This window comes from Antechinus flavipes, chromosome 4 (assembly GCF_016432865.1).
Source record: "Antechinus flavipes isolate AdamAnt ecotype Samford, QLD, Australia chromosome 4, AdamAnt_v2, whole genome shotgun sequence".
Taxonomy (NCBI): Eukaryota; Metazoa; Chordata; class Mammalia; order Dasyuromorphia; family Dasyuridae; genus Antechinus; species Antechinus flavipes.
Genome location: NC_067401.1, coordinates 219429467 through 219456743, shown reverse-complemented (window position 1 = coordinate 219456743; position 27277 = coordinate 219429467). Strand labels below are relative to the sequence as shown.

General features: G+C 33.3%; 1 protein-coding gene across 4 annotated transcripts in view; it reads left to right on the top strand.

Moving 5' to 3' along the window:
- The window catches only part of GCLC (glutamate-cysteine ligase catalytic subunit), a 74600-nt gene extending 47587 nt beyond the window's left edge, over positions 1-27013 (top strand). Inside the window, exons 7-17 of one of the 4 annotated variants that reach the window (XM_051997163.1) lie at positions 9713-9787; positions 10306-10422; positions 11802-11940; positions 14491-14603; positions 15582-15674; positions 16318-16422; positions 19060-19159; positions 19240-19343; positions 19434-19554; positions 22133-22392; positions 25416-27013. In XM_051997163.1, coding sequence (XP_051853123.1) covers positions 9713-9787; positions 10306-10422; positions 11802-11940; positions 14491-14603; positions 15582-15674; positions 16318-16422; positions 19060-19159; positions 19240-19343; positions 19434-19554; positions 22133-22344 — 1179 coding nt within the window. In that variant the 3' untranslated portion in view covers positions 22345-22392; positions 25416-27013. Of the gene's footprint in view, positions 1-9712; positions 9788-10305; positions 10423-11801; positions 11941-14490; positions 14604-15581; positions 15675-16317; positions 16423-19059; positions 19160-19239; positions 19344-19433; positions 19555-22132; positions 23995-25154 lie in introns of those variants that run through there. The other 3 variants (XM_051997162.1, XM_051997164.1, XM_051997161.1) reach the window with 3 other exon arrangements.
- Positions 27014-27277: the final 264 nt, after the last annotated feature.

Here is a 27277-nt window from a genome sequence, read left to right as displayed (position 1 = left end):
AGACCTGTATTCTCCATTGATCATTGTAATCTTAGGCAAGACACAATACTCTGTACTTCAGTTTTCTCTTCTGTAAAACTGAAGTAAATTTGTAAAGTCTCTTTCAGCGCTTAAATTGTGTGAGCAAAATTGATATACATTTTATATTACCAAGAATACTTGTTCAACCCCTTAATGGTCTGACTCCTATCCAAAAGATTAAAGTGAGAGTAAATATTGCTCAGGTTGTTTGTTTTTTTTCCCCTGTGGCTAAATGTTGGAGATTAAATGAAATTGGTCAGATAATCGATTAAGGAATCTTCTGTCAGACTGTTTTTGATTAGTCCTACTTATCTTAGCTAGGTAGAAATATGTCCAGAAACATGGTAATATTGCCTCTTCACCATCCCTGCCTTGCTCAAAAGAAAGAATACTACAGTCTTCCTAATTTTACTCTACCTGTCTCTCCCCTACCTAGAGCTGCCAAAGAGCCCACTGACAACACATAAACCTTTATGTCCTTGAATATGTGACTTGTTTTTCTATTTAAAAACAGTTCTAATCTACTAAATGTATAAGAATTTCTTTTCTATCAAGACTTTTCCTTCTGCCCAGAATTTTTCACTTTAAAGAGACTGGTTTGGGATGGATATAGATAGAGTTGAGAATCATTCTGGACTTAATCACTGATCTAGGCAAATTATTTATGAAGCTTCTGAAACATAACTTTGATGATTAAATTACCTTAAGTAAGTACTCACTTTAGAAAATAGGACTTTTTTTAGGACAAGAGAATTGGAATTTCAGTTGCCTATCTAACATTTTGTATCTTGGTTCCAAAGACTAAGAGAACAGTTAAGCCCTTGAGCTTATTGGTTTTTAAATTAATTTTATGATATTGACAAAGATCTCATTGCTGTTCCTCTGTTTACCATTAACTATTCTAAGGTCTTTGGCCGGTGGCAACAGAATTTGGCCCTCCAACAGAGAGAATAGATGTCCAAAGAAAATGCAAATAAGCTTACTTTAATTATAATTTTGCTACTTACGGGGGACAATTTTCCATTCAGCTTAAACTTTAACACGGGCTTACAACTAATTGTTTTTCAGCTCCCTTTCGCCTTCTGCAAATAGTATCATGAAAAAATATTTATTGAGCATAGTTAATGTGTACACTGTATGAAAGAAAAAAATGAGAATAGAAAGCTATAGTCATCTCAGAAATGAAACATTTGTCATTTCTTTGCACAGCTTACTTAAGTAAGGCTTCCTTAAGTCCCAATTCTTACTCAGATTGGTAATTTAGTGCAAGGATTCAGAACCTATTTTGTGTCATAGACCTGTCTGGCAGTCTAGTAGAGCCTACAGACCCTTGTTTTTTAAATGTATAAGATAAAATTTGTAGTATTACATAGGGTTACAAAGAGTGTCTCAAAAGTCAAGCTTTAGTAGCTAAAAGTGGAACAGAGGGTTTATTTAATCATCTTGTATATTAAATAGTTACCAAAATTAACAAAAAAAATTTAGACCCCAGGTTAAGAAGCCCCCAGACTTAATATATCACTGGAATCTGGCATTTAATGCTTCTTAAGTTGAATTGCACAAATATCAATTTTTGAGTAATTCTGAGCTGTTGAAGAAAAATTACTTACCCCACGTATTTTTAATTGCAGTGCATTGATGAGCTATGGAAAGTCTTTTTAACCCAAGATTTTCTTTTTCTTTTCTTTTTTTTTTTTTTTTTGCTTTTTTGTTTTTGTTTCCAAGATTTTCTTTTCAGGAAAATAGACTGGTTTCTAAAATGTTATATAAATGGGGGTGAGAAGGAGGTTGTTTCTGTTTTTTGTTTTTAAAATTAAATTTTGAAGCAAGAACACAAAACTCCTGACTTTTACTTCCTTTTGTACTTGATTCCTTCATCTTTCCCACATTATTCTTTCTTGGTGACCATGTTGATCTTCCTCTTGTTTGCTGTACTTCTAACAGCATCAACAGTGTCCAAAGCTGTTCTGACCTTTTTAAGGTGCAGAAACTTTTTTTTCTTCCCCATCAATGAATGACATGGTCTGCAGTGATACTTCAACATGTCCTGGATTGGTGATCTCTACACCAGCATTGGAGTTAGGAATCCCTTTATTATTGGGTAGAAGAAAGGTAAATATGCCATGTTTCAGTGTTGACGCTCCCTCTATTTTATATAATGAATATTCTTAAGAACTCAAACTTTGAAACTGCTTTAGTATTTGTAGATAGCATGAACACAAGTATCAACCCTATAACAGCTGTCCACCATATGCAGGCTTATATCTAAGAATATAATTTTTTAAGCCCTCAAATGATTTTAGTATGAAATACATATAGTGAAATACTGACTGTAGGAATCACTTTATTATGCCAGAGATCATCTTTTGCTCTTACCTTTTTTGTAGAATTTTGTGTTATTTGTAAGGAATTACTTGTCAGTTAATATCTACTTTCTCTTTTAATTTAATAGTTCTCTAATATACTCATCCCTTGTTTTTGATCATTACTATTTTGGGGGCGATCCATGTGGTTTTTTTCCCTTTTCACGTTATTACCTTTCTTATTTTGCCTTAAAGTACTTTATATCATTTTCTAAAAATAATAACAATTCTTAGTAACTATCAGCAAGTCTTCAGTGTCAGTAATTAAGAACTAGAGTTTTTGCTTTCTAGGACTTAATAACTTTTCCAAATCTCCCTTCCTCCTGCATATGTGTGCAAATTTTTTTTTTGTATTCATTTTCTCATCATTTAACTTTTATTATAGAAACTGGAAGTATTAGAGCTGAGGGTCAGTAGAAGATTTGTAAGTGTGTGAGACCTAGTGACTTTTTTGTTTTGTTTTCTCTTAATATTATTATTATTATCCAGATAATGATTTCAAATTGACATTTAATCTCTGGAGAAGAAATGTAGTAAGGCGAAAAAGGATTCACTAGCATACTCTGTAGATTTCTTATAAAAATAGGGAAAGAAAGGAAGCAGGGAAATCTTTTTATTATTCTAAGTAAAAAGTTAAATGTAACTAGCTTAACTGGATGTCTCCCTGAAAGTGAGAGAAGTATATATGAGTGGGGTAGAAGAGAAAATAGTACCTTATAAAAAAGGCAACAAATAATATTGACAATTAGAAACAGAAGAATTAGTGACCAAATATTCACTATTCCCTAGGAAATCCCTAGGAAAGAAACATAACTGTAATTTTCACTTTCATCATCATGTTCATCATTATTAGGTCTGCTGCAGACTTGATAGTAAATGAAGGTTTGGGAGTTATCCAGTGAATTTGGGACAATATAACTGGAGAGAATTAGGGGGGATGTGGGAGGTTAGAGAAGGAATCTGTTTGGGCCTCACTTATTGGGTAGGAATCAAGGTCATAATTATCTAAGCTTCCTTGCTGCCCAAATTTATTGAGAAATTGTTAAAATTATACCATCTTCTCTAAAAACCTGTGTTCTTTCTTCTCTTTAACTATTTTCATTTAAAAAATTAACACCAAGAATTGGTATAAATTTTTTTTTCTGCTGGGGTGAGGTGGCGGAGTTGGGGGGTTGAGAAGTACAGCTAGAGCAGCAAAAAGAAATTTGAGTTGTGCTAAAGAATAAAATACATTTAGTGAGCAATCATCTAAAACCTGGATTGAGTATATCAATATTTAGGTAAAGTTAGTGAATAAACCAAATGTTAATTCTATTAAAACTAGTTGAGCAATAATAAGTAATAGTTTAGTTCATAAATCAAAGCTTTTTAGCAATCCAACCTAATTAAAAGATATCTAAATAATTCTTGATATCAAGTTTGAGAAGGATGTTAATTTAAACAATAAGACTGTTCTATCCTCATCATTTCTGTTAGAAAAGAATGCACTGAGCAAGATGGTTTGCTACACCTTATCCTATCATTCTCATCCATATAACCATGGGATTATATTAGCTTTGTTTCTTGGATAGAGACACTTATTAGATTCAAGTTAAGACTCAGGCCACTTTACACAGAAAAGGACTCATTCATCATCACTTCAGTTAACATTCTGGCAAATGGTTTCTTTTGGGAAAAAAGGAATGTTGGATATGGATGACTCAAAACGAATTTATCACATCAGGAGGGAGGAAAAACCAATTATCTAGATTTCCTATCGACAGTGGACCAGAAGCATAAATATTTTTCTTCACCTTACAGAAGCCAGCTTGATCAAGACATCTTATACTTCATCTTATCGTCTTCTCTTGTTTTCTGTTTCCCCTGAGGCCATGATAGCATCTTTCCTCTCTCTTCCCCAGTGGCGGGGAGGGGATGTTGTCTTTATTTCCCTATTAGACATCAGGATATACAAATCCAAGTGGAACATTGTTTGTCCTTTGCACTGAATTCAGAAATTCAGACTAAATCCTGACTACCACTGTTGGTGGACTTTTGTAAAATTGTCCACTAAAGAAAATATCTCCCTGATACCCAGATTTTCTATTTTTTATATCCCTTCTCCCCATTCATTGGTCTTTGCTTTTACCCCCACAACTATCCACTAATTTTGTATTCTATCCCCAAAACCTACTCTCATGAATAGACCGAGTGAATTCCATTTTAATTATGGGGCACATGGCTTAGAAAGCCTGGAATGAAGACTATTCCAGGGGGATTTGCATTTTAACATTTTAATAGAGCCTTAAGCCTGAGATAGAAATTATAGAATTTCAAGCATCATCAAGTTTGATGTAGGCAGTCTTTTAAAACATTTTTTTTAAATTGAACCAAGCCAGCCCCAGCTGCCACTAAAAATAGTAAACTTGAGTGGACCATTCACTTTGATTCTTATCACCAATTATGCTTTTTAACTCTCAGGCATTACAAAAAACTAACTAACTTATCCTATTTTCAAAGGATAATTTATAGTAATCTTAATTTTAAAAAGAAACATTTTCAAAAATAAAATATTAAAATTCACTACAAATTGTAAGCAATAGAAAGAAATCAAATCAGATTTTAATCTTCTTCACATTTCAATAATAGCCATCAGGGTTCTGGTTTCAAATATGAAAAGCAAGTCTAAAGAGATATTCAGTTTATAGCAACAAAATAGGGATTTTCCTTCCCATAAAGACCTTTGGAATTGTGAACTTAATTTATTTCTTCCTCTCTACTGTCTGTGTGTGTATGTGTGTGTATGTGTGTGTGTGTAAATATGCCCCCCTTTTTAAACTAAATAACTAACTTTTTAAACTAAATTTTAAACTACATAACTGTGATTCTCAAATGAAATAAAAATTGGAGTATCACATTGGAAGGAACTTCAACCAATGCCTAAAAGACCTATACCTGATGAGTGACTTTAGCCTTCACTTAAAGACTTTTTATAAAAGGGAACCCACTACCTCTTGAGTACAGAGGGGTACCCCAATTCTACTATTGGGTAGTTCTGTGAGCAAGTTTTTTTTCTAAACAGTAATTTTGGATTTCTTTGAAGCTTCCTCCTTTTGTTCCTAGTTCCTTCAAGCCAACCAGAACAAATATGTTTGCTCTTCTAAGTGATAATACCTTAAATTCTTGAAGATAACAAGTATTGCAGCCTTCCTAAATCATTTTATATCAAAGTTAAATGTTCCTAAGTCCTTCAGCCAGTTCTTCAATGGAATGAACTATAAAGGTCCTTTGCCATCCTGGTTACTTTGCTCTGGATACGGTTCATCTTAATAATGTCATTTTAAAAATGTGCTGCTCACACTATATACAATATATTCCAAGTATCATCAGATTTTGGTAAAAGGCATCAAGATTGTCATCTCGTTTTTCCTGGACTTATCTCATAATGGACCCAAGATTGATTGCATTAGTGATCTAGGCTGCCATTTTGCATCATTGACACATATTGAGTTTGTATTCCCCCAACACCACTTCCTTTCCTCATACCAATAGGCTCTTCTGTTTCATGAAGTACCAAGATCTTTTTGCCTCTAGACTGTTGGTCATTGAATTTAGGTATCCCATCTTCAATGCATTTGCTATCCTTTCCAGCTGAGTCAAATGCATATTTGAGCCTGCCATCTATACTTTTATCCAAATTATCAATAAACCACACAGGACCAAGAATAGGTCTCCAATGTACCTCATTGTACCATTAATGACTACTCTCGCCATTCATTCAGTGAATTCCTACCTCTCCTATCTGCAATTGCACTATTATCTAATTTACATCTCTCCATCCATAGAATAGAGACTTTGTCAGAAGCTTTTGATGTGATCTGAGGAAACTATCTACAATATTTTCTCAAATCTACCTAGCTAGTGACACTGTCAAAAAAGGAAGTTTAGACTAGCATGAACTTGCTCTTGTTCCTGAAGATTTTCAGTGCCCAAGTATCCTCATCTTTTCTAGATATTCACTCTTTTTACTAGTAAGTTCCAGAATTTTCTTAGGAATCAGGCAAGCTTCCTGGCTGAAGAACATTCTATGTAATGATTTAGACTTTCTTCATGTCTATAGTGTTTCTCCCTTTCTAAAGCAACAAATGTTGGCTAACATTCACATCTGCCAGTTCTTTTAGTGCACTGGAATTTAGTTCTTCTGAACAGGTGACTTGAATTCCTCCTTTGGGGAGTCAGCTCTTTATTAGTTTACTGTTCTGTCTCTTGCTGTTCAAAGGTCATTTTCCTTGACCGAAAAACGGTCAAAATAAGGGTGAGGTAGCTCAGCCTTCTCTGTAGTTGTTTTATGTTCCTCAAGCAACTATTTCTTCTTGGATACTTTCCCTTTCCTCACTATTTCTTTTTTTTTTTTTTTTTCCTCAAGAAAAACAATCTTTTCTTTCTTTCTTTCTTTCTTTCTTTCTTTCTTTCTTTCTTTCTTTCTTTCTTTCTTTCTTTCTTTCTTTCTTTCTTTCTGTCTTTCTGTCTTTCTGTCTTTCTGTCTTTCTGTCTTTCTGTCTTTCTGTCTTTCTGTCTTTCTGTCTTTCTGTCTTTCTGTCTTTCTGTCTTTCTGTCTTTCTGTCTTTCTTTCTGTCTTTCTGTCTTTCTTTCTGTCTTTCTGTCTTTCTGTCTTTCTGTCTTTCTGTCTTTCTTTCTTTCTGTCTTTCTTTCTTTCTGTCTTTCTTTCTTTCTGTCTTTCTTTCTTTCTGTCTTTCTTTCTTTCTGTCTTTCTTTCCCTGGCTGGGTTTTTTTTTTTTAAGCAGTTTCAAATTGTTCTGAACTTTAACTCTTTTGACAGTCAGAGCTATGTCATGATCTTGTATTCCTTCTCTTTTTCTAAAGGATTTTGCCTCCATCATTTGACTTTTTAAAATAAATAGGACAGTAAAGTATTCTGTGTATCTACCTCAGTCTCCTTAGACAACATCTCCTTTTGCTCTTAATAAGCATTGTTTTTCATTGTATTTTCAGAATTTTATCCTTGAGTTTCCCCTGTCCTGTAGGCTGACTTCCTCTGTAAAATCCAGGCCCTATATCCTTACAGGAATTCTTTATAAAACTTTCTCCCTCCCACCCCACCCTCCTCCAATCTAGGATATGAGTCAGACTACATCCAGCTCTCCTTTCCATCTCAGTGACAAATTCTGAGAGTCCTTTTCCTTCAAGATTTTTATCATTATCCCCCTCCTAACTAAGTCTCTGTTTTTGATAAAAATCTGATCTAGAAAAGAATGTTCCATTTTAATTCACCTACCTCTTTAAGGATGTTATTTTCCTTCGTATAAATTGAGAAGTTACTTCCTCTTCTGATTTGGGAGAATGTAAGTGTTCTTGCAAATGTTTGCCTAATTAAAATCCAACATTACTGCTATATCATGGTTCTGTATTGCACTTTGCAATCTGTGGCCCAGATTTCTCCTGGATAGTTCTCTCCCTCAATTTCTCTCTCCATTTTTTCCCCTTTCCCCTGCCCTCTCAGTCAATGGACACTTATCAATATCTAAGCCATTACATTAAAAGTATAAAAATTTTGGTTAAAATAACTTAGACATGTTCTCTACTTCCAAGAAAAAGAACTGATACTGTCTGAATACAGACTGAATCATACTGATTACTTTTATTTTTCTTTCTTCTCTCTCCCCCACCCTTTCCAGGTAATCCAAAATATTCTGTTGAGTTATTTTTGGATTTCTGCCTTAGAGCTTCTCTGATCTTTTAGACCAAGCTTTCCTTTTGGTTCTTGGGCCTCTTCACATGGGGCCTCTTCACATGATTCTGTCTACTTAAGATACAATGCTAATTTGTGCTGCCACCCCCTCACACCCCCTCCCCCCCATCTTTTATTTATCTGGTTCCTTTTAAATAGGGTAGTGTTCTTTCAGTGCAATATAGTGATCCTAGGTCTCATCCCACCAAGTCTCAGTGATACCAGTAAGATCAAATTTTCCTCCTTGTGCTAGGAGGTAGTCCTTGTGGATTGTGGCATGTGTTAAATGACAAGGAGAAGCTTAAAAATGCAGATATTATCAGAATAAAGGTCTACTATAATCAGCTTGGGAGAGTGTAAAGAATTTAAAAGACCTGGGGTTTTGTAAATTTAAGTGGGTTACTCAGTTTTTTCATCTGTTAAATGGCAACAACCAAAGTGGAGTAGGCAGAAGGGATAAAATGGAGAATAATATTAGCTTCTACCTCTCAGGGTTTGTGTATGGATCAAATAAGACACTGTAAAATGCCTGGCACGTAGCATTATATAAATTCTCACTGTTACTGTTATTACATCATCATTATTAAAATAGTTATAAGGAACATATTAGGTAATAAATACTATGAACAGATACAAAAACTATGATTTTTATGGGTATAAGATAACTCTTTGAGTGAAGAAACTCTTTTCCTGGATGCAGAATAGTATCAAAAGTGATACCTAATTTTAGAGAATTTGCAGTCCTTTTCTTAGGGCCATACTTGAGCCCCAGTCTTTCTGGCTTTGGGATCAGCACCTATCCACTATGTCAGTGTATGTTGGTCCCTTAATAATTGAAAATAAGTATAAAAGTGTGAAATGTTGCTATAGATAATATCACTAACTTGGGAAGTCTCAAGACTTATTTTCCAAGAATAAAAAACGATTTACCTTAGGAAGAGGCAGGCATATATAACCTTCAAATTTCTGCATCTTGAAAACTATGACCTTAAAAGGCTATCCCAATAGGATGCAAAACAAGTTCAGGGATTCAATTATTCCCCTAAATTAATAAGAATAACCAGTTTGCCTTTGACTGAACTAATTTGTTAATTAAATTAGGGGTAGGAGCTGAAGTAGGGGGAGAAAGGATTAATCTATCTGGGGTGTGTATATGCTTGTGTTTATGCACACATGTGTACATGTGCTTAAAAATGAAATTTTACTGCCTTTTTATTTCACAGAATCTATACCCTGTAAATATCTTCAAAACCCTTGCAAACAGAATTTTTCATTGCTAACTAACTGGAAAGAAGATTTAACCTATTGCTAGTAAATATGTTGGCAGAAGAGAATTTTTCTTTGCAACCTAACATGATTGTATTTCTGAAAATTTAACAAACTCTTCAGCTTAAATAAAAAATGTCAGGTTGTTTATTAGGACATGGGCACATCTGGTTTTCTATCCAATCTCCTGAATCATCTTTTAAATTTAAATACTAATTAGTCTCTGATTTTTTTGCTTAACCCTATGAAATAACACCATCTCTTATTCTTCTTTCCCTTCATTATGATACCTTGTAGGTTTGAAGATGTTAGTAATCTTCTGTTTTCTTAACAGGTGACATTCCAGGCTTGCAGTATATCTGAAGCCAGATACCTTTATGATCAGCTTGCTACTATTTGTCCAATTGTGGTAAGTAGAAAGTAGATTTTCCTGAAATGCACTTCTTTGAGTGTACGAAACAGATTTTGCATGGGAAAAACTATTGTCAGGGTGTCCTTTGTCTGCTCTGGACTTCAGTCAAAAACTAAACTTATATAAATCATATGCAGCCATTAAATCTATATTTAGAGTTCATGGGCTAAGTGAATGGGTAAGAGAAATTAAAATGGATTGGTGGCACTAAGACTACCTGATTTCTGAGTTTTAACTTAGCCCATTCTGACACTTTACTTCACTCCATCAATTATAAGAAATATTTCCTTTATAGAAAAATGAGTTCATTTGAATGAAAGCAAAATTATAACCTGTTTGTTTGAAGAATTTTAGGCATCTCAAATTGTTTTTCCAGGGGAGGGTAAACAAAGGATTAGTGGAAAAGTTGGTCAGTTTCAAGGGGGTTGGATAAGCATTAATCCTGTCTTTTAGCCTTGTTGACAAAAAAAGCAGATCTGCAAATGCTACTTTTTGTTGTTTTTGTTTGTTTTTAGATGGCTTTGAGTGCTTCATCTCCTTTCTACCGAGGCTATGTGTCAGATATTGATTGTCGCTGGGGAGTAATATCTGCATCTGTAGATGATAGAACTCGGGAGGAGAGAGGATTGGAGGTGTGAAAGCTTTTTTTAATAGCCTATTTAAATTAAGCAGGTAAAATGGGGATATTGTTTAAAGCAATATTCAAAATTTGTTTGAATTTTTCTATCTTGGGTAGCCAATAATACATCTCTTGTCTTTTTATGGGTTAGAATCTTCTATGCATCTTTGGGCCCTCTGATTTTAAAATTGACATTGGTCCTAATGGGAAGGAAATGCAAGATTGTCACAAGTGTCCGAAGTTGGAGCTTCCTTCCTTAGGAAGCAACCAAAATAACTCCAGAATAATTAAGGTGGAAAGAAGAGAGGGATATGGTTTCTAATCTTAATAATTTTGTAAAACTTGTACTTGTCTTAGCTATTTAATTAAGGGATTTATTAATTTTAAATACTTATTTATGCTTTGTGTTCCACAAGTTAGTGATCATAGCTTTTTTTTTTTAATCTTAAAAACTTAAATGTCTTTAGGATGACAGACTATCAGTGCTCTTGTGCGATGCTATTTGTTTTAAGAGAAACAAGCTTTTTTTCTAAGTCTTTGCCATTATAATAAAATACATTTTTATTTTGTTAAATGTATTTAATTACATTAAAATATCTTTTAATATTAATTTTTTAAATTGAGTTCTAAATTCCCTTGAAGAATTCAATATAAAATTGATTATATACATTTTCATCATTATTATTGATGAATACTAACATAGAAGTTTGTGAACTTTATGGTATGTTTATTAGCAAATAACATCATTTGTCTAAACTAAATACCTATCAAACAAAGTAGTGAATAATGAGCATGGTAGTAATTATTCTTTGTACCAGTAGAACTAAGTTTGGAAGTGAATGGTTGTTATGAGCTTGTTTTGAATTATGATTTGCATTGGAAAGTTATCCTTGCTTCCAAAGTAGGCTTTGTTCCTCCTGATATTTCATGAAAACCATAGGAGCTACTTCATGGGAAATGTTCTACTTAAAACATCTCAGAAAGCCATCATCTGCCCTTATTTTTTTCCTTTAATTTCAAATAATTTCTAGATTTCATGACTTCGATCATGCATCAAAGAGCTTTTAATTTTTAAGTTTTTTTAAATTTAATTTGGGTATTTTTAGTTATGTTGTAATTTCTGAACTTACTTCTTCCTTCCCCACCTTGTCCTAAAGAACACCATTTGATATAGATTAGATACAGAAATGTAAAACTTATATAATGTAAAACTATACTAATTTCTATTTATCAGAATAGATAGCATCTTCCTTCACATTTAGTTTCTACACAGTTATTCTTCAAAAAATATTGCTATTATCCCTTAAGTTTTAATGTTTCCTTTTTTGATTAGACTATCTTAAAAGTTTTATTTATGTGGCATTATTTATAATAAAATATATTCTATTTTAGCCTTTGAAGAACAACAGCTATAGAATTAGCAAATCTCGATATGATTCGATAGACAGTTATCTCTCTAAATGTGGTGAAAAATACAATGATATTGATTTGACAAAAGATAAAGAAATCTATGAACGCCTATTAAAGGAAGGTAAGTGTTTGCTCCTGGTATTCAAATTTATGCTCAATTTTTAGCTCTTCAAAACTCATTTTGACCATGTTTCCTAATTGGTTTTTATTAGTAGATTAAGTCTGTTAACTCTTAAAAGGTTGCTTGACTGTATGTCTAATACTGGGCATCTATAAAATGTTCTCAACTTTTAAAAATATTTTTACTTTGAATTTATTATCAATTCCCTCCAAGAGACAGAACATTTTCATGTACAAATTAGAACAGAAAAAAAAAGTTCAAATGTGAAACTATGAATTTCTACTATATTCAGCTTGCTTTAAAAAAAATGCACTTAATAAATTCAGTGTGTAACCCTAAAAGCTGTGTGTCTCTTGTGGTTTTCCTAAAAACTACATTCTTTAGAGGTGTATATCCAGGCCAAGGCTAGATGCACCCACAAGCCAAGTGGTTAAAAGTTTGCTATCATTTCAGAAGGCAGATCTACAAAACAGGAAACAGAAATTAACCAGTATCAGAAAACAAAATTAAATAAACTATAAATGAATTCCTTCTCAATACCTCCTTCCCCCCCCAAAAAAAAAAAAAATCCTAGAACCACACAGATTTTTTAATGAATTCTATCAAACAATCAAAGGACAATTAATTACAACATTACACCAATTGTTTTCAAAGAAAGGAACAAAAAAGAAATTAGAAAATTCCTTCTGTGATACAAATACAGTCTTGATACCTAAACAAAGGATAACTGAAACAGAGAAGGAAAATTGTAGGCTAATATTCCTTATGAATGTCAATGCAACCTTCAAATAAAATGTCAATAAGAGACTGTAGCAGTTTATCAAAAATTACACACAATAATCAGGTTAGTTTTATTCCAAGGAATTCTGGTTTGGTCTAGTAATAAGAAAAGTATTATCCTAACAGAACATATTAATAAAAAGAATTGGGGAGGGGGACCCTCATGATTATTTCAATAGATACAAAAAAAATTTATTTTCTTTTTTTTTTAAATCACTAAAAATGGGAATAAACATACCTTAATAGGGTAAATAGTATCTCTTTAAAAATAAGAACTGACATTTTATATCATGAAGATAAAATAGAGAACTTTCCAATAGGATCAGGGAAAAATCAAGGATGTCCATTATCATCATTGTTATTTAATATAATGCTAGAAATATTAGCTCTGGCAATAAACAAGAAAAAGAAATTGAGGAAATAAGCATAAATAGAGAGGAAATGAAATTATTTGTTGCAGATGGTATGATGACTTACTTAGAGAATCAACTAAAAATTATTTAGAAGCAATAATAAGCAAAGTGGCAGGATATAAGATAAATCATTCCTATTTCTATATTGTTTGTAAAACCTAGCAGAAAAGAAAAAGTCTACTCAAAATAACTGCATAAAAAATATTTGAGTCTATCAAGAAATCCATGGAAATTAAATGAATGTAACTATACCAAAGGGTACAAAGAGTACAAATATGAGAATACAGAATACTCTTAACAGAAATAAACCTAAAAGAACAGAAAAACCTTAATTGCCCCTGAGTAAGATGAGTCAATAAAGTAAAAATGACAGCATTACCTACATTAATTTTACTTTTTCAGGGTCGTACAGATCAAATTGCCAAAGAGTTGCTTTATAGAGTCAGGAAAAAATAACAATTCATCTAGAGGAACAAAAGGTCAAGAAACTCACGTAAAATAATGGGAAATAAAGTGGAAATGCAGGGGCTAGAAGTACTAGTTCTCAAAACTGTTACAAAGCAGTAAGCATCAAAAAAAATTAAATAGTAGCTTAAAAATAGAGGTTTGTCAATAGAACAGTTGAGATATTACAGAAGCAAACAAACCTAGTTAGCCTAATGTTTGATAAGTCTGAAGAACCCCACCTTCTGAGTTGAGCTCAATTTTTAACTAAAACTGTTAGGAAAACTAGAAACCACTTTGGAAAAAAATTAGATACAATTGAGCATCTCACTATATTCCATAAACTTCAAATGAATACATGCCTTAGAGATGCTGAATCAGACATATATTTTTGGCCATGGTGTATGTGGGAAATAGTATTGCTTACTTATGCATATTGGTTACAAAGTATGTGATTTTTCACCTGAGATAGAGTAAGAAGGAAAGGGAATTAAAGGCTCGTGCTGCCCTCTAAGAGAGGAACAAAAGAAGAAATTACAGGTAAACAGGAGAGGTTTGAAATTAACATGTTGAATTTATATAAAAAAAACAAGCAAGCTATACATAATAGAAATTCAGTTTTTTCAATCTCCATTTCTACAATGTAGGTGGAAATGGTCATTTCATTTGTTAGTTCATGTTCAAAAGAAAAGCAGAAGAGAAGAAACCCCTGATATGAGAAGGAAAACCAGGACAAAGTAGGAACATGGAACAAAGTAGCTCTTTGTAGAAAGAAGCTGTTGTCCCTTCAGTGTATTTTGTCTATGAGAATTAACTCTCCTTCACATTTGTAGAATTGTCTCATTCTCTGACTAGGCTGGTAAAATGAACAGTCTTACTACATATGAAATGAGTTTTGTGTGCTTTTCCGCAGGTATTGACCATCTCCTGGCCCAACATATTGCCCATCTCTTTATTAGAGACCCACTGACATTGTTTGAGGAAAAGATACACCTAGATGATGCTAATGAATCTGACCACTTTGAGGTATCCTTTTTCCTTTTTAATATGTTTACTTGTACAGGCTTATTTTCTCTTTATGTATTTGCTGTGACAGTAAAAGCAGCCCACATTACTAGGATGACAGCTATTTGTAGTTCATTACAACAAAGTAAGAGGCTAAGGAATATGAAGTCTGAAATATCCTGGTAAAGGAATTATAGTGCATCTTTGCCATAATTACTAAATTGGTCATATTACCACTGATGAGATGTTTTCTGTTACCCTCATAATTCTTTAGCTGGTAGCCAGGTCATTCAGATTTATTGTGAATGATCCAATCAGATATTCCACAGGGCAATAATTTCAAGATTATAATATAGCCCTAACAGTACAGATTTAGCTATCTATACTGATTAATAAAAAATTGTATGGGTGTGTAGATACAAAATATGTGTGTGTGTGTGTGTGTGTGTGTGTGTGTGTGTGTGTCTATATCTGGTATATTGTATATCAAAGCTGTTTTCATCATGCAACAAATATTAACCACTTACTATGTGTGTCAGACACTAGAAGTAGTGAAACAAAATGCAATTCTGCCCTCAAGGAATTATGTTCCAGTGGGAGGAACATATGTCAACAGATAGACATAAGATATGATCACTTAAGGAAAATGAGAACAAGTGAGGTGACCCTTGGGAAAAAAAAAAGTCAAGTTTTCTTAAGAAGCGAAAGTGAGAAGAGAATACATATTGTTCCTGGCATGAGATATTTGTAAAATGAATAAATAGCATACACATTTAATAACAGTTTCTTCCCATTCTTGTATTTTACATATTTCTATACACCTAAAATCAGGTGTATAAAATGTGTAAAATGTGTCAGTGATCTGTCTATTTGGATTAAATAAAATAGAGCTGGGTTGAAGGGTCTTCTTAGTGTACTTATCAAAACAAATTGAATAATTGTGTTTCCTACATAAAATGTTGAGTGCATATTTTGTTTATCATGTGTTGATTCTTATAGAATATTCAGTCTACAAATTGGCAGACCATGAGATTTAAACCCCCTCCTCCAAATTCGGACATTGGATGGAGAGTAGAATTCCGGCCTATGGAGGTAAGAATGTATTACCAAGTTACATCAGTGGGAGTTCGACAGAAGAATATTATCTTGTAGTTAATTTTGGAGATTTAAATAATTTAGTTAATGTAAAATTAAAGTAATTTTTAGAATCTAAAATATCCCAGGTTCTTAATCTAAGAATTAAAAAAAAAAATAATGTCCCTAACTATAGTTCAGTGTAATTGATTTCCTATGTAATCCTGTGTTTTTTGTTTTTGCATTTAAAGGCATTATTGTGAGAGACACTCTAAGACATGTTTTAGCTGGTCTTCAGACCCACATATGGAGTTTTAGAAAATCTGATTGTTACTATTAAGTAGGCCTCACAACTACAAAACTATAGGTGATTTGTTTTCTAGAGCACAGAATTAGGGATCAGACCTGAGTATCCATTCTGACCCCACTACTCTGTGTGATTCTAGGTTAGTCAGCTACTTTCTGTTTTGTTTTTGTTTGTTTCTCATATGGGGAGAATATAACCTACCTGCTTATTCTCAGGATAAAATGAGATGTCATAAAATGCTTTCAAAAGTTAAAAGCACCATGTATTGTATAAGTTAAGATTATTTTAAAGTGGTCGTTTTTGTGTTTGGAGTTTCATCAAAATTTTTAAACTTGTGGACATTTTATTGTCTAGGTTCAATTAACAGACTTTGAGAACTCTGCCTATGTGGTGTTTGTTGTCCTGTTAACCAGAGTAATCCTTTCATACAAGTTGGATTTTCTTATTCCTCTGTCAAAGGTAAGAGTGAATTTCTTGATATGTTGATCATAAATTTAAATCCCCCAAGTCTTCTAAAATGCTTGACAGTTTGCGAAATAAAATATGAGAACTTATAAAAATTCCTTGGGAAAGAAAGTACTTTCCCTTCCTGAATATATAGTTCTCTTGATTAGTACCTTCTGTTCAGTATTTTCTGGCCTGACACTTCATTACTGAAAGATCTTTGAGCAAGAAGTTTTTGATAGATCTCTAAATCAACTTTTTGGAAAGTCTTGGAATCACAAGAAACCATTCAGATGGCTTTTTAGAAATATTCTTAAGGAGCATCTTTTTAAAAAAATAAAATATAGTGAAATTTCATAGTTGGGAAGATGAGAGATATAGAAAAGTATTAGCTATGTCCCTTTAAGAGAAATTTTATTTGAGGAGTTAGTTTATTTCTTAGTATTTTATATTTAATAAACATGAAAATATTTAGAAACACAAGACCACATGTTTTTTGCTCAAACTTGGTAAATAGAATCTTGAAGTGGTTTACCTATAGGAAAAGTGACATTTGTTACAAAATAGTAAGTTGTATTTTAGTAGCTATAATGACTCGGAAGACCATTTAATAGATATAATACCTCATTTTTAGGGTCAGAACCTTTTTATTGAGGACTAAATACTGTTAAAAATTTCTGAGGGTAAATTTAAAGAAAACTTTAAAAGTGGGAAGTGTAATTCCTAGAAGGCAGCTGATAACCATTGGGTCAGATCCTGGAGTCGGACATTAATTAGCTCTGTGATCCTGGGCTGTGTGATCATTTAACCTTTTTTTTTAACCTCAGGTGCAAAAGGAAAAAAATGAGGATAATTATAGCAACAACCTCCCAGGTTTGAGAACCTCCCAGGTTCAAATGAGAAAATATTTGTAAAAGTGCTTAGCACATAGTAGCTACTTAACAAATGCTTTTCCCTTTCCTCCCCTATTACTAACTCACTGTGTAATCTCAGGCAGGTCATTTAATGTCAAATTTACCTCAGTTTCCTATAAAAATGAGAAGGTTGAATAGATGATCTCCAAAGTACATACCAGCCCTATTGTTTTAAGGATCATTAGTTATATTAAATATCCTTAAATATCCTTAAATAGTTATATTTAGAGGCAAGGTAGCATAGTATAAATGAGGTGGGGAGTGAGTGATCCAGGAAAACCTAAGTTCACATCCCTCTTCTGACACATTCTGGCTCTGTAATGATAAACAAGTCCCTTATTACCCTCAAACTTCCAAAAGATTAAGTTTCAGAGGAATTTCCTTGCTTAACAGTTTCCTCTTACACTTGATATCTCAGGCCTAGGCCCTATTCAGCTGCTGATACTGTGATGTTAAAATTTGCAATCAGCAGGTATGGTATTTTTCCAGCTTTATTCATCCTCCTCCTCCTCAGATGAACAAATAATTTATCAACTTTGTCTCAGCCTGGTGAGGCAGTGAAGTGATGGTAGCCTTGTATTGAATTTTATCTGAGAGAGTTAATTATTGGAAATAGTAGAACCATCTTGACAATATGAAGACCTCATGGCTATAGTTTGTTGATTCTATTTTTCAGAAGAATCTGAGATAACAGAAGTGTATGCAAGTTATCTAATGAATATTGGACACTAAAACTACATGTCATCTTTTGAATTAAGCAGAAAGCAATAGCAAATGCAAGGTTTTTTATTTTCAAATGCTTTTCAAATGTTTTTATTTATTTTTAACATTCTTAAAAAAAAAAAAAAGAACATTTCTATTTTAACCAAATTGCCAAAAAAAGGTAAGAAAGTAAAGAGAAAAAATTACATTTCAATTTGCACTGAGAGTTCATCAGATTTCCTCTCGAAGTAGATAGTGGTTTTTGACATGAGTACCTTGGAATTATCTTAGATCCTCATTACAATATTGCTATTACTGTATGCAATGATCTCTTAGTTCTGCTTATTTCACTGTACATCAATTGGTTTAAGTCTTACCAGGTTGTCATTTACATATCACAATAGTATTTCATCTCAATTATCTGTCACAACTTGTTCAGCCAGTCCCCAACTTGTGGGCATCCCCTCAATTTCTAGTTCTTTGCCACAACAAAAATATTTTTTAGCTGTTTTGCTGCTACAAATATTTATATATATGTATATATATAATTCTTTTTTTTCTTTTCCTTTTTTTAAAAAATCTTTTTGGGATACAGACTTAGAAGTGCTACTGCTGAATCAAAGGATATGTACAATTTTTTTCTTTTTTTTAAATACATGCAAAGATAGTTTTCAACATTCATGTTTGCAAATTTTTTAAAAATACATGCAAAGATAGTTTTCAACATTCGCGTTTGCAAAACCTCATGTTCCAAATTTTTCTCCTTCTCCTCCCCCTAGCCAACAAGCAATCCAATATAGGTTAAACATGAACGTGCAGCTTTATAACCCTATAGTTCGAAAATGTTCTTCAGAATGGCTGGGCCAGTTCACAGATCTACCAATACTGCATTACTGCCTTAGTATGTGTACTTTTCTACATCTCTTCTATACACAAATGCAGATTTCTTAAGAAAGTCCTTAACTCTTAGCACCTAAGAAATAATGACTGCCTAATTTGATGATATTTTTAAAACTTACTATTCCTTTTCTCTTAGGTTGATGAAAACATGAAAGTGGCTCAGAAACGAGATGCTGTCTTACATGGGCTATTTTATTTCAGGAAAGATATTTGCAAAGGTTCAAAACCTCTTTCCAGTAAGTTTAGACTTTTTAAAATCCAGTTTACAATAAAGATGAGTTACTTAATTTTCTTCTCTCTCTATCCCTTTCCTTAGGTGGCACTGCTGTGGTAGATGGCTGTAGTACAGCCCAGAATGGTACAGAGACAGACACTGAAGAATTCACATTGATGAGCATAGATACAATCATCAATGGGAAGGTAGAGTTGGTTGATTCGGCCATAAATTCAGTTTTGATGTGTTATCAAGAGGAAAAATAACAGCCATGTGATAATTTTTTTTTTTAATAGGAAGGTGTTTTTCCTGGCTTGATACCAATTCTAAACTCTTACTTGGAAAATATGGAAGTAGATGTAGACACAAGATGCAGCATACTAAATTACTTAAAGCTAATTAAGAAGAGAGCATCAGGTATATATGGTCTTTCTTATTTTTATTTTTCTTAAGCTGACATTTCACAAAAAAGAACTTGGTTATTGTGTTCAGAGTTTTTTATACTTTTTTTTGGCAAGGCAACCAGGACTTAGTGACCTATCCAAGATCACACAACTCTAGTAAGGTTAGGAGATGAGATTAGAACTCTGGTCCTCCTGACTCCAAGGCTAGTGCTCTATCCATTGTACCACCTAGCCTGTCTCTGTTGTACTATTCATCGTGCTTAGAAATCTGAAACCCATTGATATCTTTAAATTGGTTACTAATGGGTAGTATTAAATAACCTATGCCTGTCCCAATATGTATTGTGTGAATTTAGTTGATTTCCCCCCCTGTAGATGTGTAGTAAACATATAAATAACAAATATGCTTTTGATTAACAAGACAAATAAGAAATGTTCCTCTTTTAGATCATATTATAAATTTTCCCTCACGTTATTCAAATTGTTACCATGATAAGTCATGGAAAGTCATGTAATAAACATCTGCATTCTATTTGGGGAGAAAGTTTGGGTTTTTTCTCCTTTTCTTCTTAGGGCTGAACGTTTAAAAATAACTGGCTACAAACCTACCTTCTAATTAAGTCAACAATAACTATATGTTAAGCAATTACCATATGCCAGACACTGTGCCAAGTGTGGGAATACAAAATAAAAGCAAAGGACTCTTTGTCCTCAAGGTATTTACAGTCTTATGGAATAGACAGTGCAAGCAAATGTATAAAAAGTGAGCTATATACAGGAGGATAATAGTATATATGGTATTGAATATACTCTATATATTCATAATATAGTACATAATACACACACACACACACACACACACACACACACAAAATGTAGTATGGGGTCAAATGAGTTTGAAATTCAAGATTTGAATTTTCAAGTTATTCTTGTTGATACATTTTTCCAAAGGGAAAATGTGTTGTATACTGAATTAGCCTTTGAATTAGAAATAGGCAAGTTGGATTATGAGCTAAACCCTCTAGTCCCTAAATTCTCTCATTAAGTATGTTATCTGAAACATTTAGTTCATTTTGAATTCTCCATATAAGTTTACATCACCCTCATCTTAATACTTGGATTTGACCCTGCCATAATAATGAGAGCGAGCATCATGCAGGAGCCTGGTGAAAATGTATTGTGCTAAGTTTCAGTGACACCTGGAAGAATCCTGGCTGAGGACAGCAATTGTGGCTACTAAAATTGTGCCTGAAGCTAGATCACTGTTGGCACATTTGCTTGTAGGGTCAAATGTCTGTTCTCTCCCTTTCTCCTCCTTACCACCATCTATCAACCCACTGATCTAACTCTGGAAAGCATAAATATCAATAAGTATATTTTTTATTATTATTATGCCAAATTAGAATGCTTTCTGTTCTGTTCTCCAGCTTCCTTGGTCAAAAATCAGTCATTTGAAAAAACCTCAAGACATTTCCTTAGTGCATACATCAAAGAATATTTTCTCATGTGGACATTTTGTTCTCTCTGAGTTGCTGTTTTGATCGAAAGGATATTTTCAAGAGAAATATCCTAGCACACGTTAAAAATCTATCTTCATTTTTCTTTTGAAGGAAACTTCTCATTTCCCCAGAGATCTGTTTTTTCCATGACAACAGTAAAGGAAAAGAAGTTTTTATTGAGCCTTTAGTGTGTACTGAGCTCTGTAGGTAGAGACGGCCCTTTGTCCCAGGAAGCTCACATTCTATTTGGGGGAGGTGATACTTAAATGAGAATTTAGTTCATGGCCAGGTGGAGATGCCAGGTCGTATTGGTGACAGGAGAGATGGCAAGGCCTCAAGGCTCATGGGGAGCAAGGGATCTCCTACTAAGAGAGTAAAGGATTCAAGGGTTATGGTGGAAAGGATGTTGAGACACCTGTCAAAGAAAGGGATGGATAGATGTCAGCATCTAACCCTAACATAATACTTCCTTGCACCTTTTTAAAAAATATATCTTTTATTTGTGTTTTTTCTTCTTACAATACATTTTATCCTTAAGTCCCTTTTCCTCATTTCACAGAATCATAAATTTAGAGGCAGATGGGACCTCCGAGATCATCCAGCTTATTTTGCACTCAGAGGCTCAGGGAAATTAAGTGAATTTGCCCCAGATCCACAAGTTAGTAAGATGGCAAAGGCAAGCTTTGAACCCAGATCCTCTGAAACCAAGCTCCCTACAAATTCCATTATACAATGTTCCTTTCCCTGTTCCTCCCTTGTTTTAAAGGAAAATATTTAACCAAAGCCTATATGGAGAGTAAATCTGTCAACGTAAATCATATTCCACAACCAAAGTCCCACACCTTGTTTGGGTAAGGGTGTAATTTCATCATGTGTGATCTAGACAAAGATTAATTTTACAGTATATCGAAATTTAGTTGCTTTTTAATGTTTTCCTTTGCCTAATTATAGTTATTTTATGGTTTTGTCTTTTTTCTGCCCAGTTCTGCTTGTCTGCAACAAATTATACATGTCGTCCACTCTTTTAAACCATGTAATTCTTGACACTTGGATCTAATTGGATGTAAATGACCCTCTTTGATCTTTTTCCAGGAGAACTGATGACAGCTGCCCGATGGATGAGGGAGTTTGTTGCAAAGCATCCTGACTACAAGCAAGACAGTGTCATCACTGATGAAATCAATTATAGCCTTCTTTTGGAATGTAACAAGATTGCAAATGAATTAAGTGAATGCCCAGAATTGCTCGGCTCAGGATTTAAAAAAGCAAAATACAGTGGAACTAAAACTGGCTCTTCCAGTTAGGTATTTTGCTGCTTGTTCTCCCCCTTCTCCCTTAAAAAAAAAAAAAAAGTAGAATATCAGAGTTATATTATTTGAGAATTAGCTGCAAGCCCGTGACACTTAGCCCATTGGCAGGTGTGAAGACCAAAATAATGGTCCTGAGCTCTCAGATGGGCCAGTGACCTTGAAATTCACTTAGAGGCTTCAGAAATGGATTTAGAGTTTATATAGTATACATGTACATAGTGAAATATTTTTATGATCAACAATGTATTTTAATAACATTATATCTAAAGTCTTTGTGAACAGGCTTGTACATTTTTTTTAATCCTTACTCTGGGAGGAGCTGCTGTCCAAAACAGTTTTGTAAATGTAATGTATTGGTATCCATACATTATACATGCATTCCAGAGGCTGAGATGTTTACTGTACATTTTGTTGTCATTCTAAAGAATCTACCTTGTTTTAAAGAGAGAGAGAGACAGAGAGAAAGAGAGAGAGAAACAGATTTCATCCTTAGGACCTGATTCACTGAAATTTCTCTGTCACTTTATCCTCTTCTTGATTGTTTTGAATTAATTTTGTCATGCACATGAAATCATTTTTATAATTCAAAAATTAAATTACTTTGTAATTTTTGCTTTCTAGCACCTTATGTACTATGCTTCTTTTTAAAGGGAATAATTAAGTCAGGTCACTCTTTACCCAAACATTTGAAGCTAAATAAAATCCCACTGTGATCTATTGGTTTTTATAATGGAACTCAACCACTTTTTTTTTTTTTTTAAGCTTGCCAATCATTAAAAGCTGTTACAGATTGAAATTACAGAGACAAAAGGGTCTTAACTCGAATTTTTCCAGGTAACAAAACTTTCCTTTAAAAAGCACGAGTATATGCTTTCCCCCCTTTTTTTCTGTAAATACCAAGAAAACTGGAATTTAAAGTTGGGACTGCCAAATAATTCTGTACTTGAAAGGACTTGGATTTTTTTTTTTCCTTTTTGCTCCAAATGTCCATTTTCAGTAGTTCCATTTCTATAGATTTTTCCAATCAAATGTAGCATACAATCCAACTGAAGGCCCAGAATTTATCATTTGTCACTGGAGTTTTTGACTCTTGTCTATTTCTTCCTCCCCCATTTCTAACTAGCCCCTTTTTCCAGTAAGCATGTAGTCAAAGCTTTGCCTTCTAAAAGCCATTTACCCCACATTTTAGCTGGGGAAACATACTATGCACTGCTTACTTTCTAAAGGAAACTTCAAAGGAAATCATGGAATGCACTAAGTTTGTGAATCAGGACCCTATATATTAAATTGTAAATAATTAAAATTTAAGATAATTGTTAGTTGTCACTAGTTTGTTGTGGGGATTTTTAAAAAAATATAGTTACATTCATAATTGCTTCTAAAAATACAATGTATTGTAGATTATGCAAATCTTAATACAAATATATTTAAGTCGTAATGCTAATTTTAAAAGAAATTACAGTGAAGCTGCTCCTGGTAAAGCTGTTTATGTATAAATATTTGAATCTGTGCTCTATCCATAGACGTAATGTAGAGGATTAACACCGTTCTCATTTTCTTTTGCAATTGGCTTGTGCTAATCAGGTTGTAAATGACAGATAAGTTTGTGGTACCAAAAAAAATAAAATAATGGAATTTGCATAATATTGTGTGCCTCCTTAAGACTCTAAATAGTTTCTAGGACTTGGTGAATTATGGGCTAAAAAATTATGGGCTTTAAAAAACATTTAAAAAACCAGTAAGAAAAGGACATCCATTTTTACCTGGATTGTAAAAGGAAAATTTAGATAAAATGTAAATGTTGGGGGAAAGTTATAAACTGTCACATGGAAATATATATAAAATGGAACCAAAATGGTATTCTAAGTCCATAGGATTTTGTAACATACATAAGGAGTCAACAAGTATTTACTAAGTACTTACTAGGGGAAACTGGGTAGTACAGCAAATAGAGTGCTAGGCTGGGAGTCAGGAAGACCTGAATTCACATCCACACTCCGATGCTAGCTGTGTGACCCTGGACAAGTCACTTGAGGAAATCATCTGCTTCAATAAAACAGGGATAATAAATAGCACCTATCTCCCTGGATTGTTAAGATCAAATGTGAAAGCACATCACAGTGTGTGGTACTTAGTAATGTTGTGATATTCAATAGTTTGAGTCATGTCTGACTTTAAAAATATATATATTTTCAAAAAATATATCTTTTATTTGTGTTTTTTCTTCTTACAATACATTTTATCCTTAAGTCTCTTTTCCTCATTTCACAGAATCATAAATTTAGAGGCAGATGGGACCTCCGAGATCATCCAGCTTATTTTGCACTCAGAGGCTCAGGGAAATTAAGTGAATTTGCCCCAGATCCACAAGTTAGTAAGATGGCAAAGGCAAGCTTTGAACCCAGATCCTCTGAAACCAAGCTCCCTACAAATTCCATTATACAATGTTCCTTTCCCTGTTCCTCCCTTGTTTTAAAGGAAAATATTTAACCAAAGCCTATATGGAGAGTAAATCTGTCAACGTAAATCATATTCCACAACCAAAGTCCCACACCTTGTTTGGGTAAGGGTGTAATTTCATCATGTGTGATCTAGACAAAGATTAATTTTACAGTATATCGAAATTTAGTTGCTTTTTAATGTTTTCCTTTGCCTAATTATAGTTATTTTATGGTTTTGTTTTTTTTCTGCCCAGTTCTGCTTGTCTGCAACAAATTATACATGTCGTCCACTCTTTTAAACCATGCAATTCTTGACACTTGGATCTAATTGGATGTAAATGACCCTCTTTGATCTTTTTCCAGGAGAACTGATGACAGCTGCCCGATGGATGAGGGAGTTTGTTGCAAAGCATCCTGACTACAAGCAAGACAGTGTCATCACTGATGAAATCAATTATAGCCTTCTTTTGGAATGTAACAAGATTGCAAATGAATTAAGTGAATGCCCAGAATTGCTCGGCTCAGGATTTAAAAAAGCAAAATACAGTGGAACTAAAACTGGCTCTTCCAGTTAGGTATTTTGCTGCTTGTTCTCCCCCTTCTCCCTTTAAAAAAAAAAAAAAGTAGAATATCAGAGTTATATTATTTGAGAATTAGCTGCAAGCCCGTGACACTTAGCCCATTGGCAGGTGTGAAGACCAAAATAATGGTCCTGAGCTCTCAGATGGGCCAGTGAACCTTGAAATTCACTTAGAGGCTTCAGAAATGGATTTAGAGTTTATATAGTATACGTGTACATAGTGAAATATTTTTATGATCAACAATGTATTTTAATAACATTATATCTAAAGTCTTTGTGAACAGGCTTGTACATTTTTTTTAATCCTTACTCTGGGAGGAGCTGCTGTCCAAAACAGTTTTGTAAATGTAATGTATTGGTATCCATACATTATACATGCATTCCAGAGGCTGAGATGTTTACTGTACATTTTGTTGTCATTCTAAAGAATCTACCTTGTTTTAAAGAGAGAGAGAGACAGAGAGAAAGAGAGAAACAGATTTCATCCTTAGGACCTGATTCACTGAAATTTCTCTGTCACTTTATCCTCTTCTTGATTGTTTTGAATTAATTTTGTCATGCACATGAAATCATTTTTATAATTCAAAAATTAAATTACTTTGTAATTTTTGCTTTCTAGCACCTTATGTACTATGCTTCTTTTTAAAGGGAATAATTAAGTCAGGTCACTCTTTACCCAAACATTTGAAGCTAAATAAAATCCCACTGTGATCTATTGGTTTTTATAATGGAACTCAACCACTTTTTTTTTTTTTTAAGCTTGCCAATCATTAAAAGCTGTTACAGATTGAAATTACAGAGACAAAAGGGTCTTAACTCGAATTTTTCCAGGTAACAAAACTTTCCTTTAAAAAGCACGAGTATATGCTTTCCCCCCTTTTTTTCTGTAAATACCAAGAAAACTGGAATTTAAAGTTGGGACTGCCAAATAATTCTGTACTTGAAAGGACTTGGACTTTTTTTTTTTCCTTTTTGCTCCAAATGTCCATTTTCAGTAGTTCCATTTCTATAGATTTTTCCAATCAAATGTAGCATACAATCCAACTGAAGGCCCAGAATTTATCATTTGTCACTGGAGTTTTTGACTCTTGTCTACTTCTTCCTCCCCCATTTCTAACTAGCCCCTTTTTCCAGTAAGCATGTAGTCAAAGCTTTGCCTTCTAAAAGCCATTTACCCCACATTTTAGCTGGGGAAACATACTATGCACTGCTTACTTTCTAAAGGAAACTTCAAAGGAAATCATGGAATGCACTAAGTTTGTGAATCAGGACCCTATATATTAAATTGTAAATAATTAAAATTTAAGATAATTGTTAGTTGTCACTAGTTTGTTGTGGGGATTTTTTTAAAAATATAGTTACATTCATAATTGCTTCTGAAAATACAATGTATTGTAGATTATGCAAATCTTAATACAAATATATTTAAGTCGTAATGCTAATTTTAAAAGAAATTACAGTGAAGCTGCTCCTGGTAAAGCTGTTTATGTATAAATATTTGAATCTGTGCTCTATCCATAGATGTAATGTAGAGGATTAACACCGTTCTCATTTTCTTTTGCAATTGGCTTGTGCTAATCAGGTTGTAAATGACAGATAAGTTTGTGGTACCAAAAAAAATAAAATAATGGAATTTGCATAATATTGTGTGCCTCCTTAAGACTCTAAATAGTTTCTAGGACTTGGTGAATTATGGGCTAAAAAATTATGGGCTTTAAAAAACATTTAAAAAACCAGTAAGAAAAGGACATCCATTTTTACCTGGATTGTAAAAGGAAAATTTAGATAAAATGTAAATGTTGGGGGAAAGTTATAAACTGTCACATGGAAATATATATAAAATGGAACCAAAATGGTATTCTAAGTCCATAGGATTTTGTAACATACATAAGGAGTCAACAAGTAT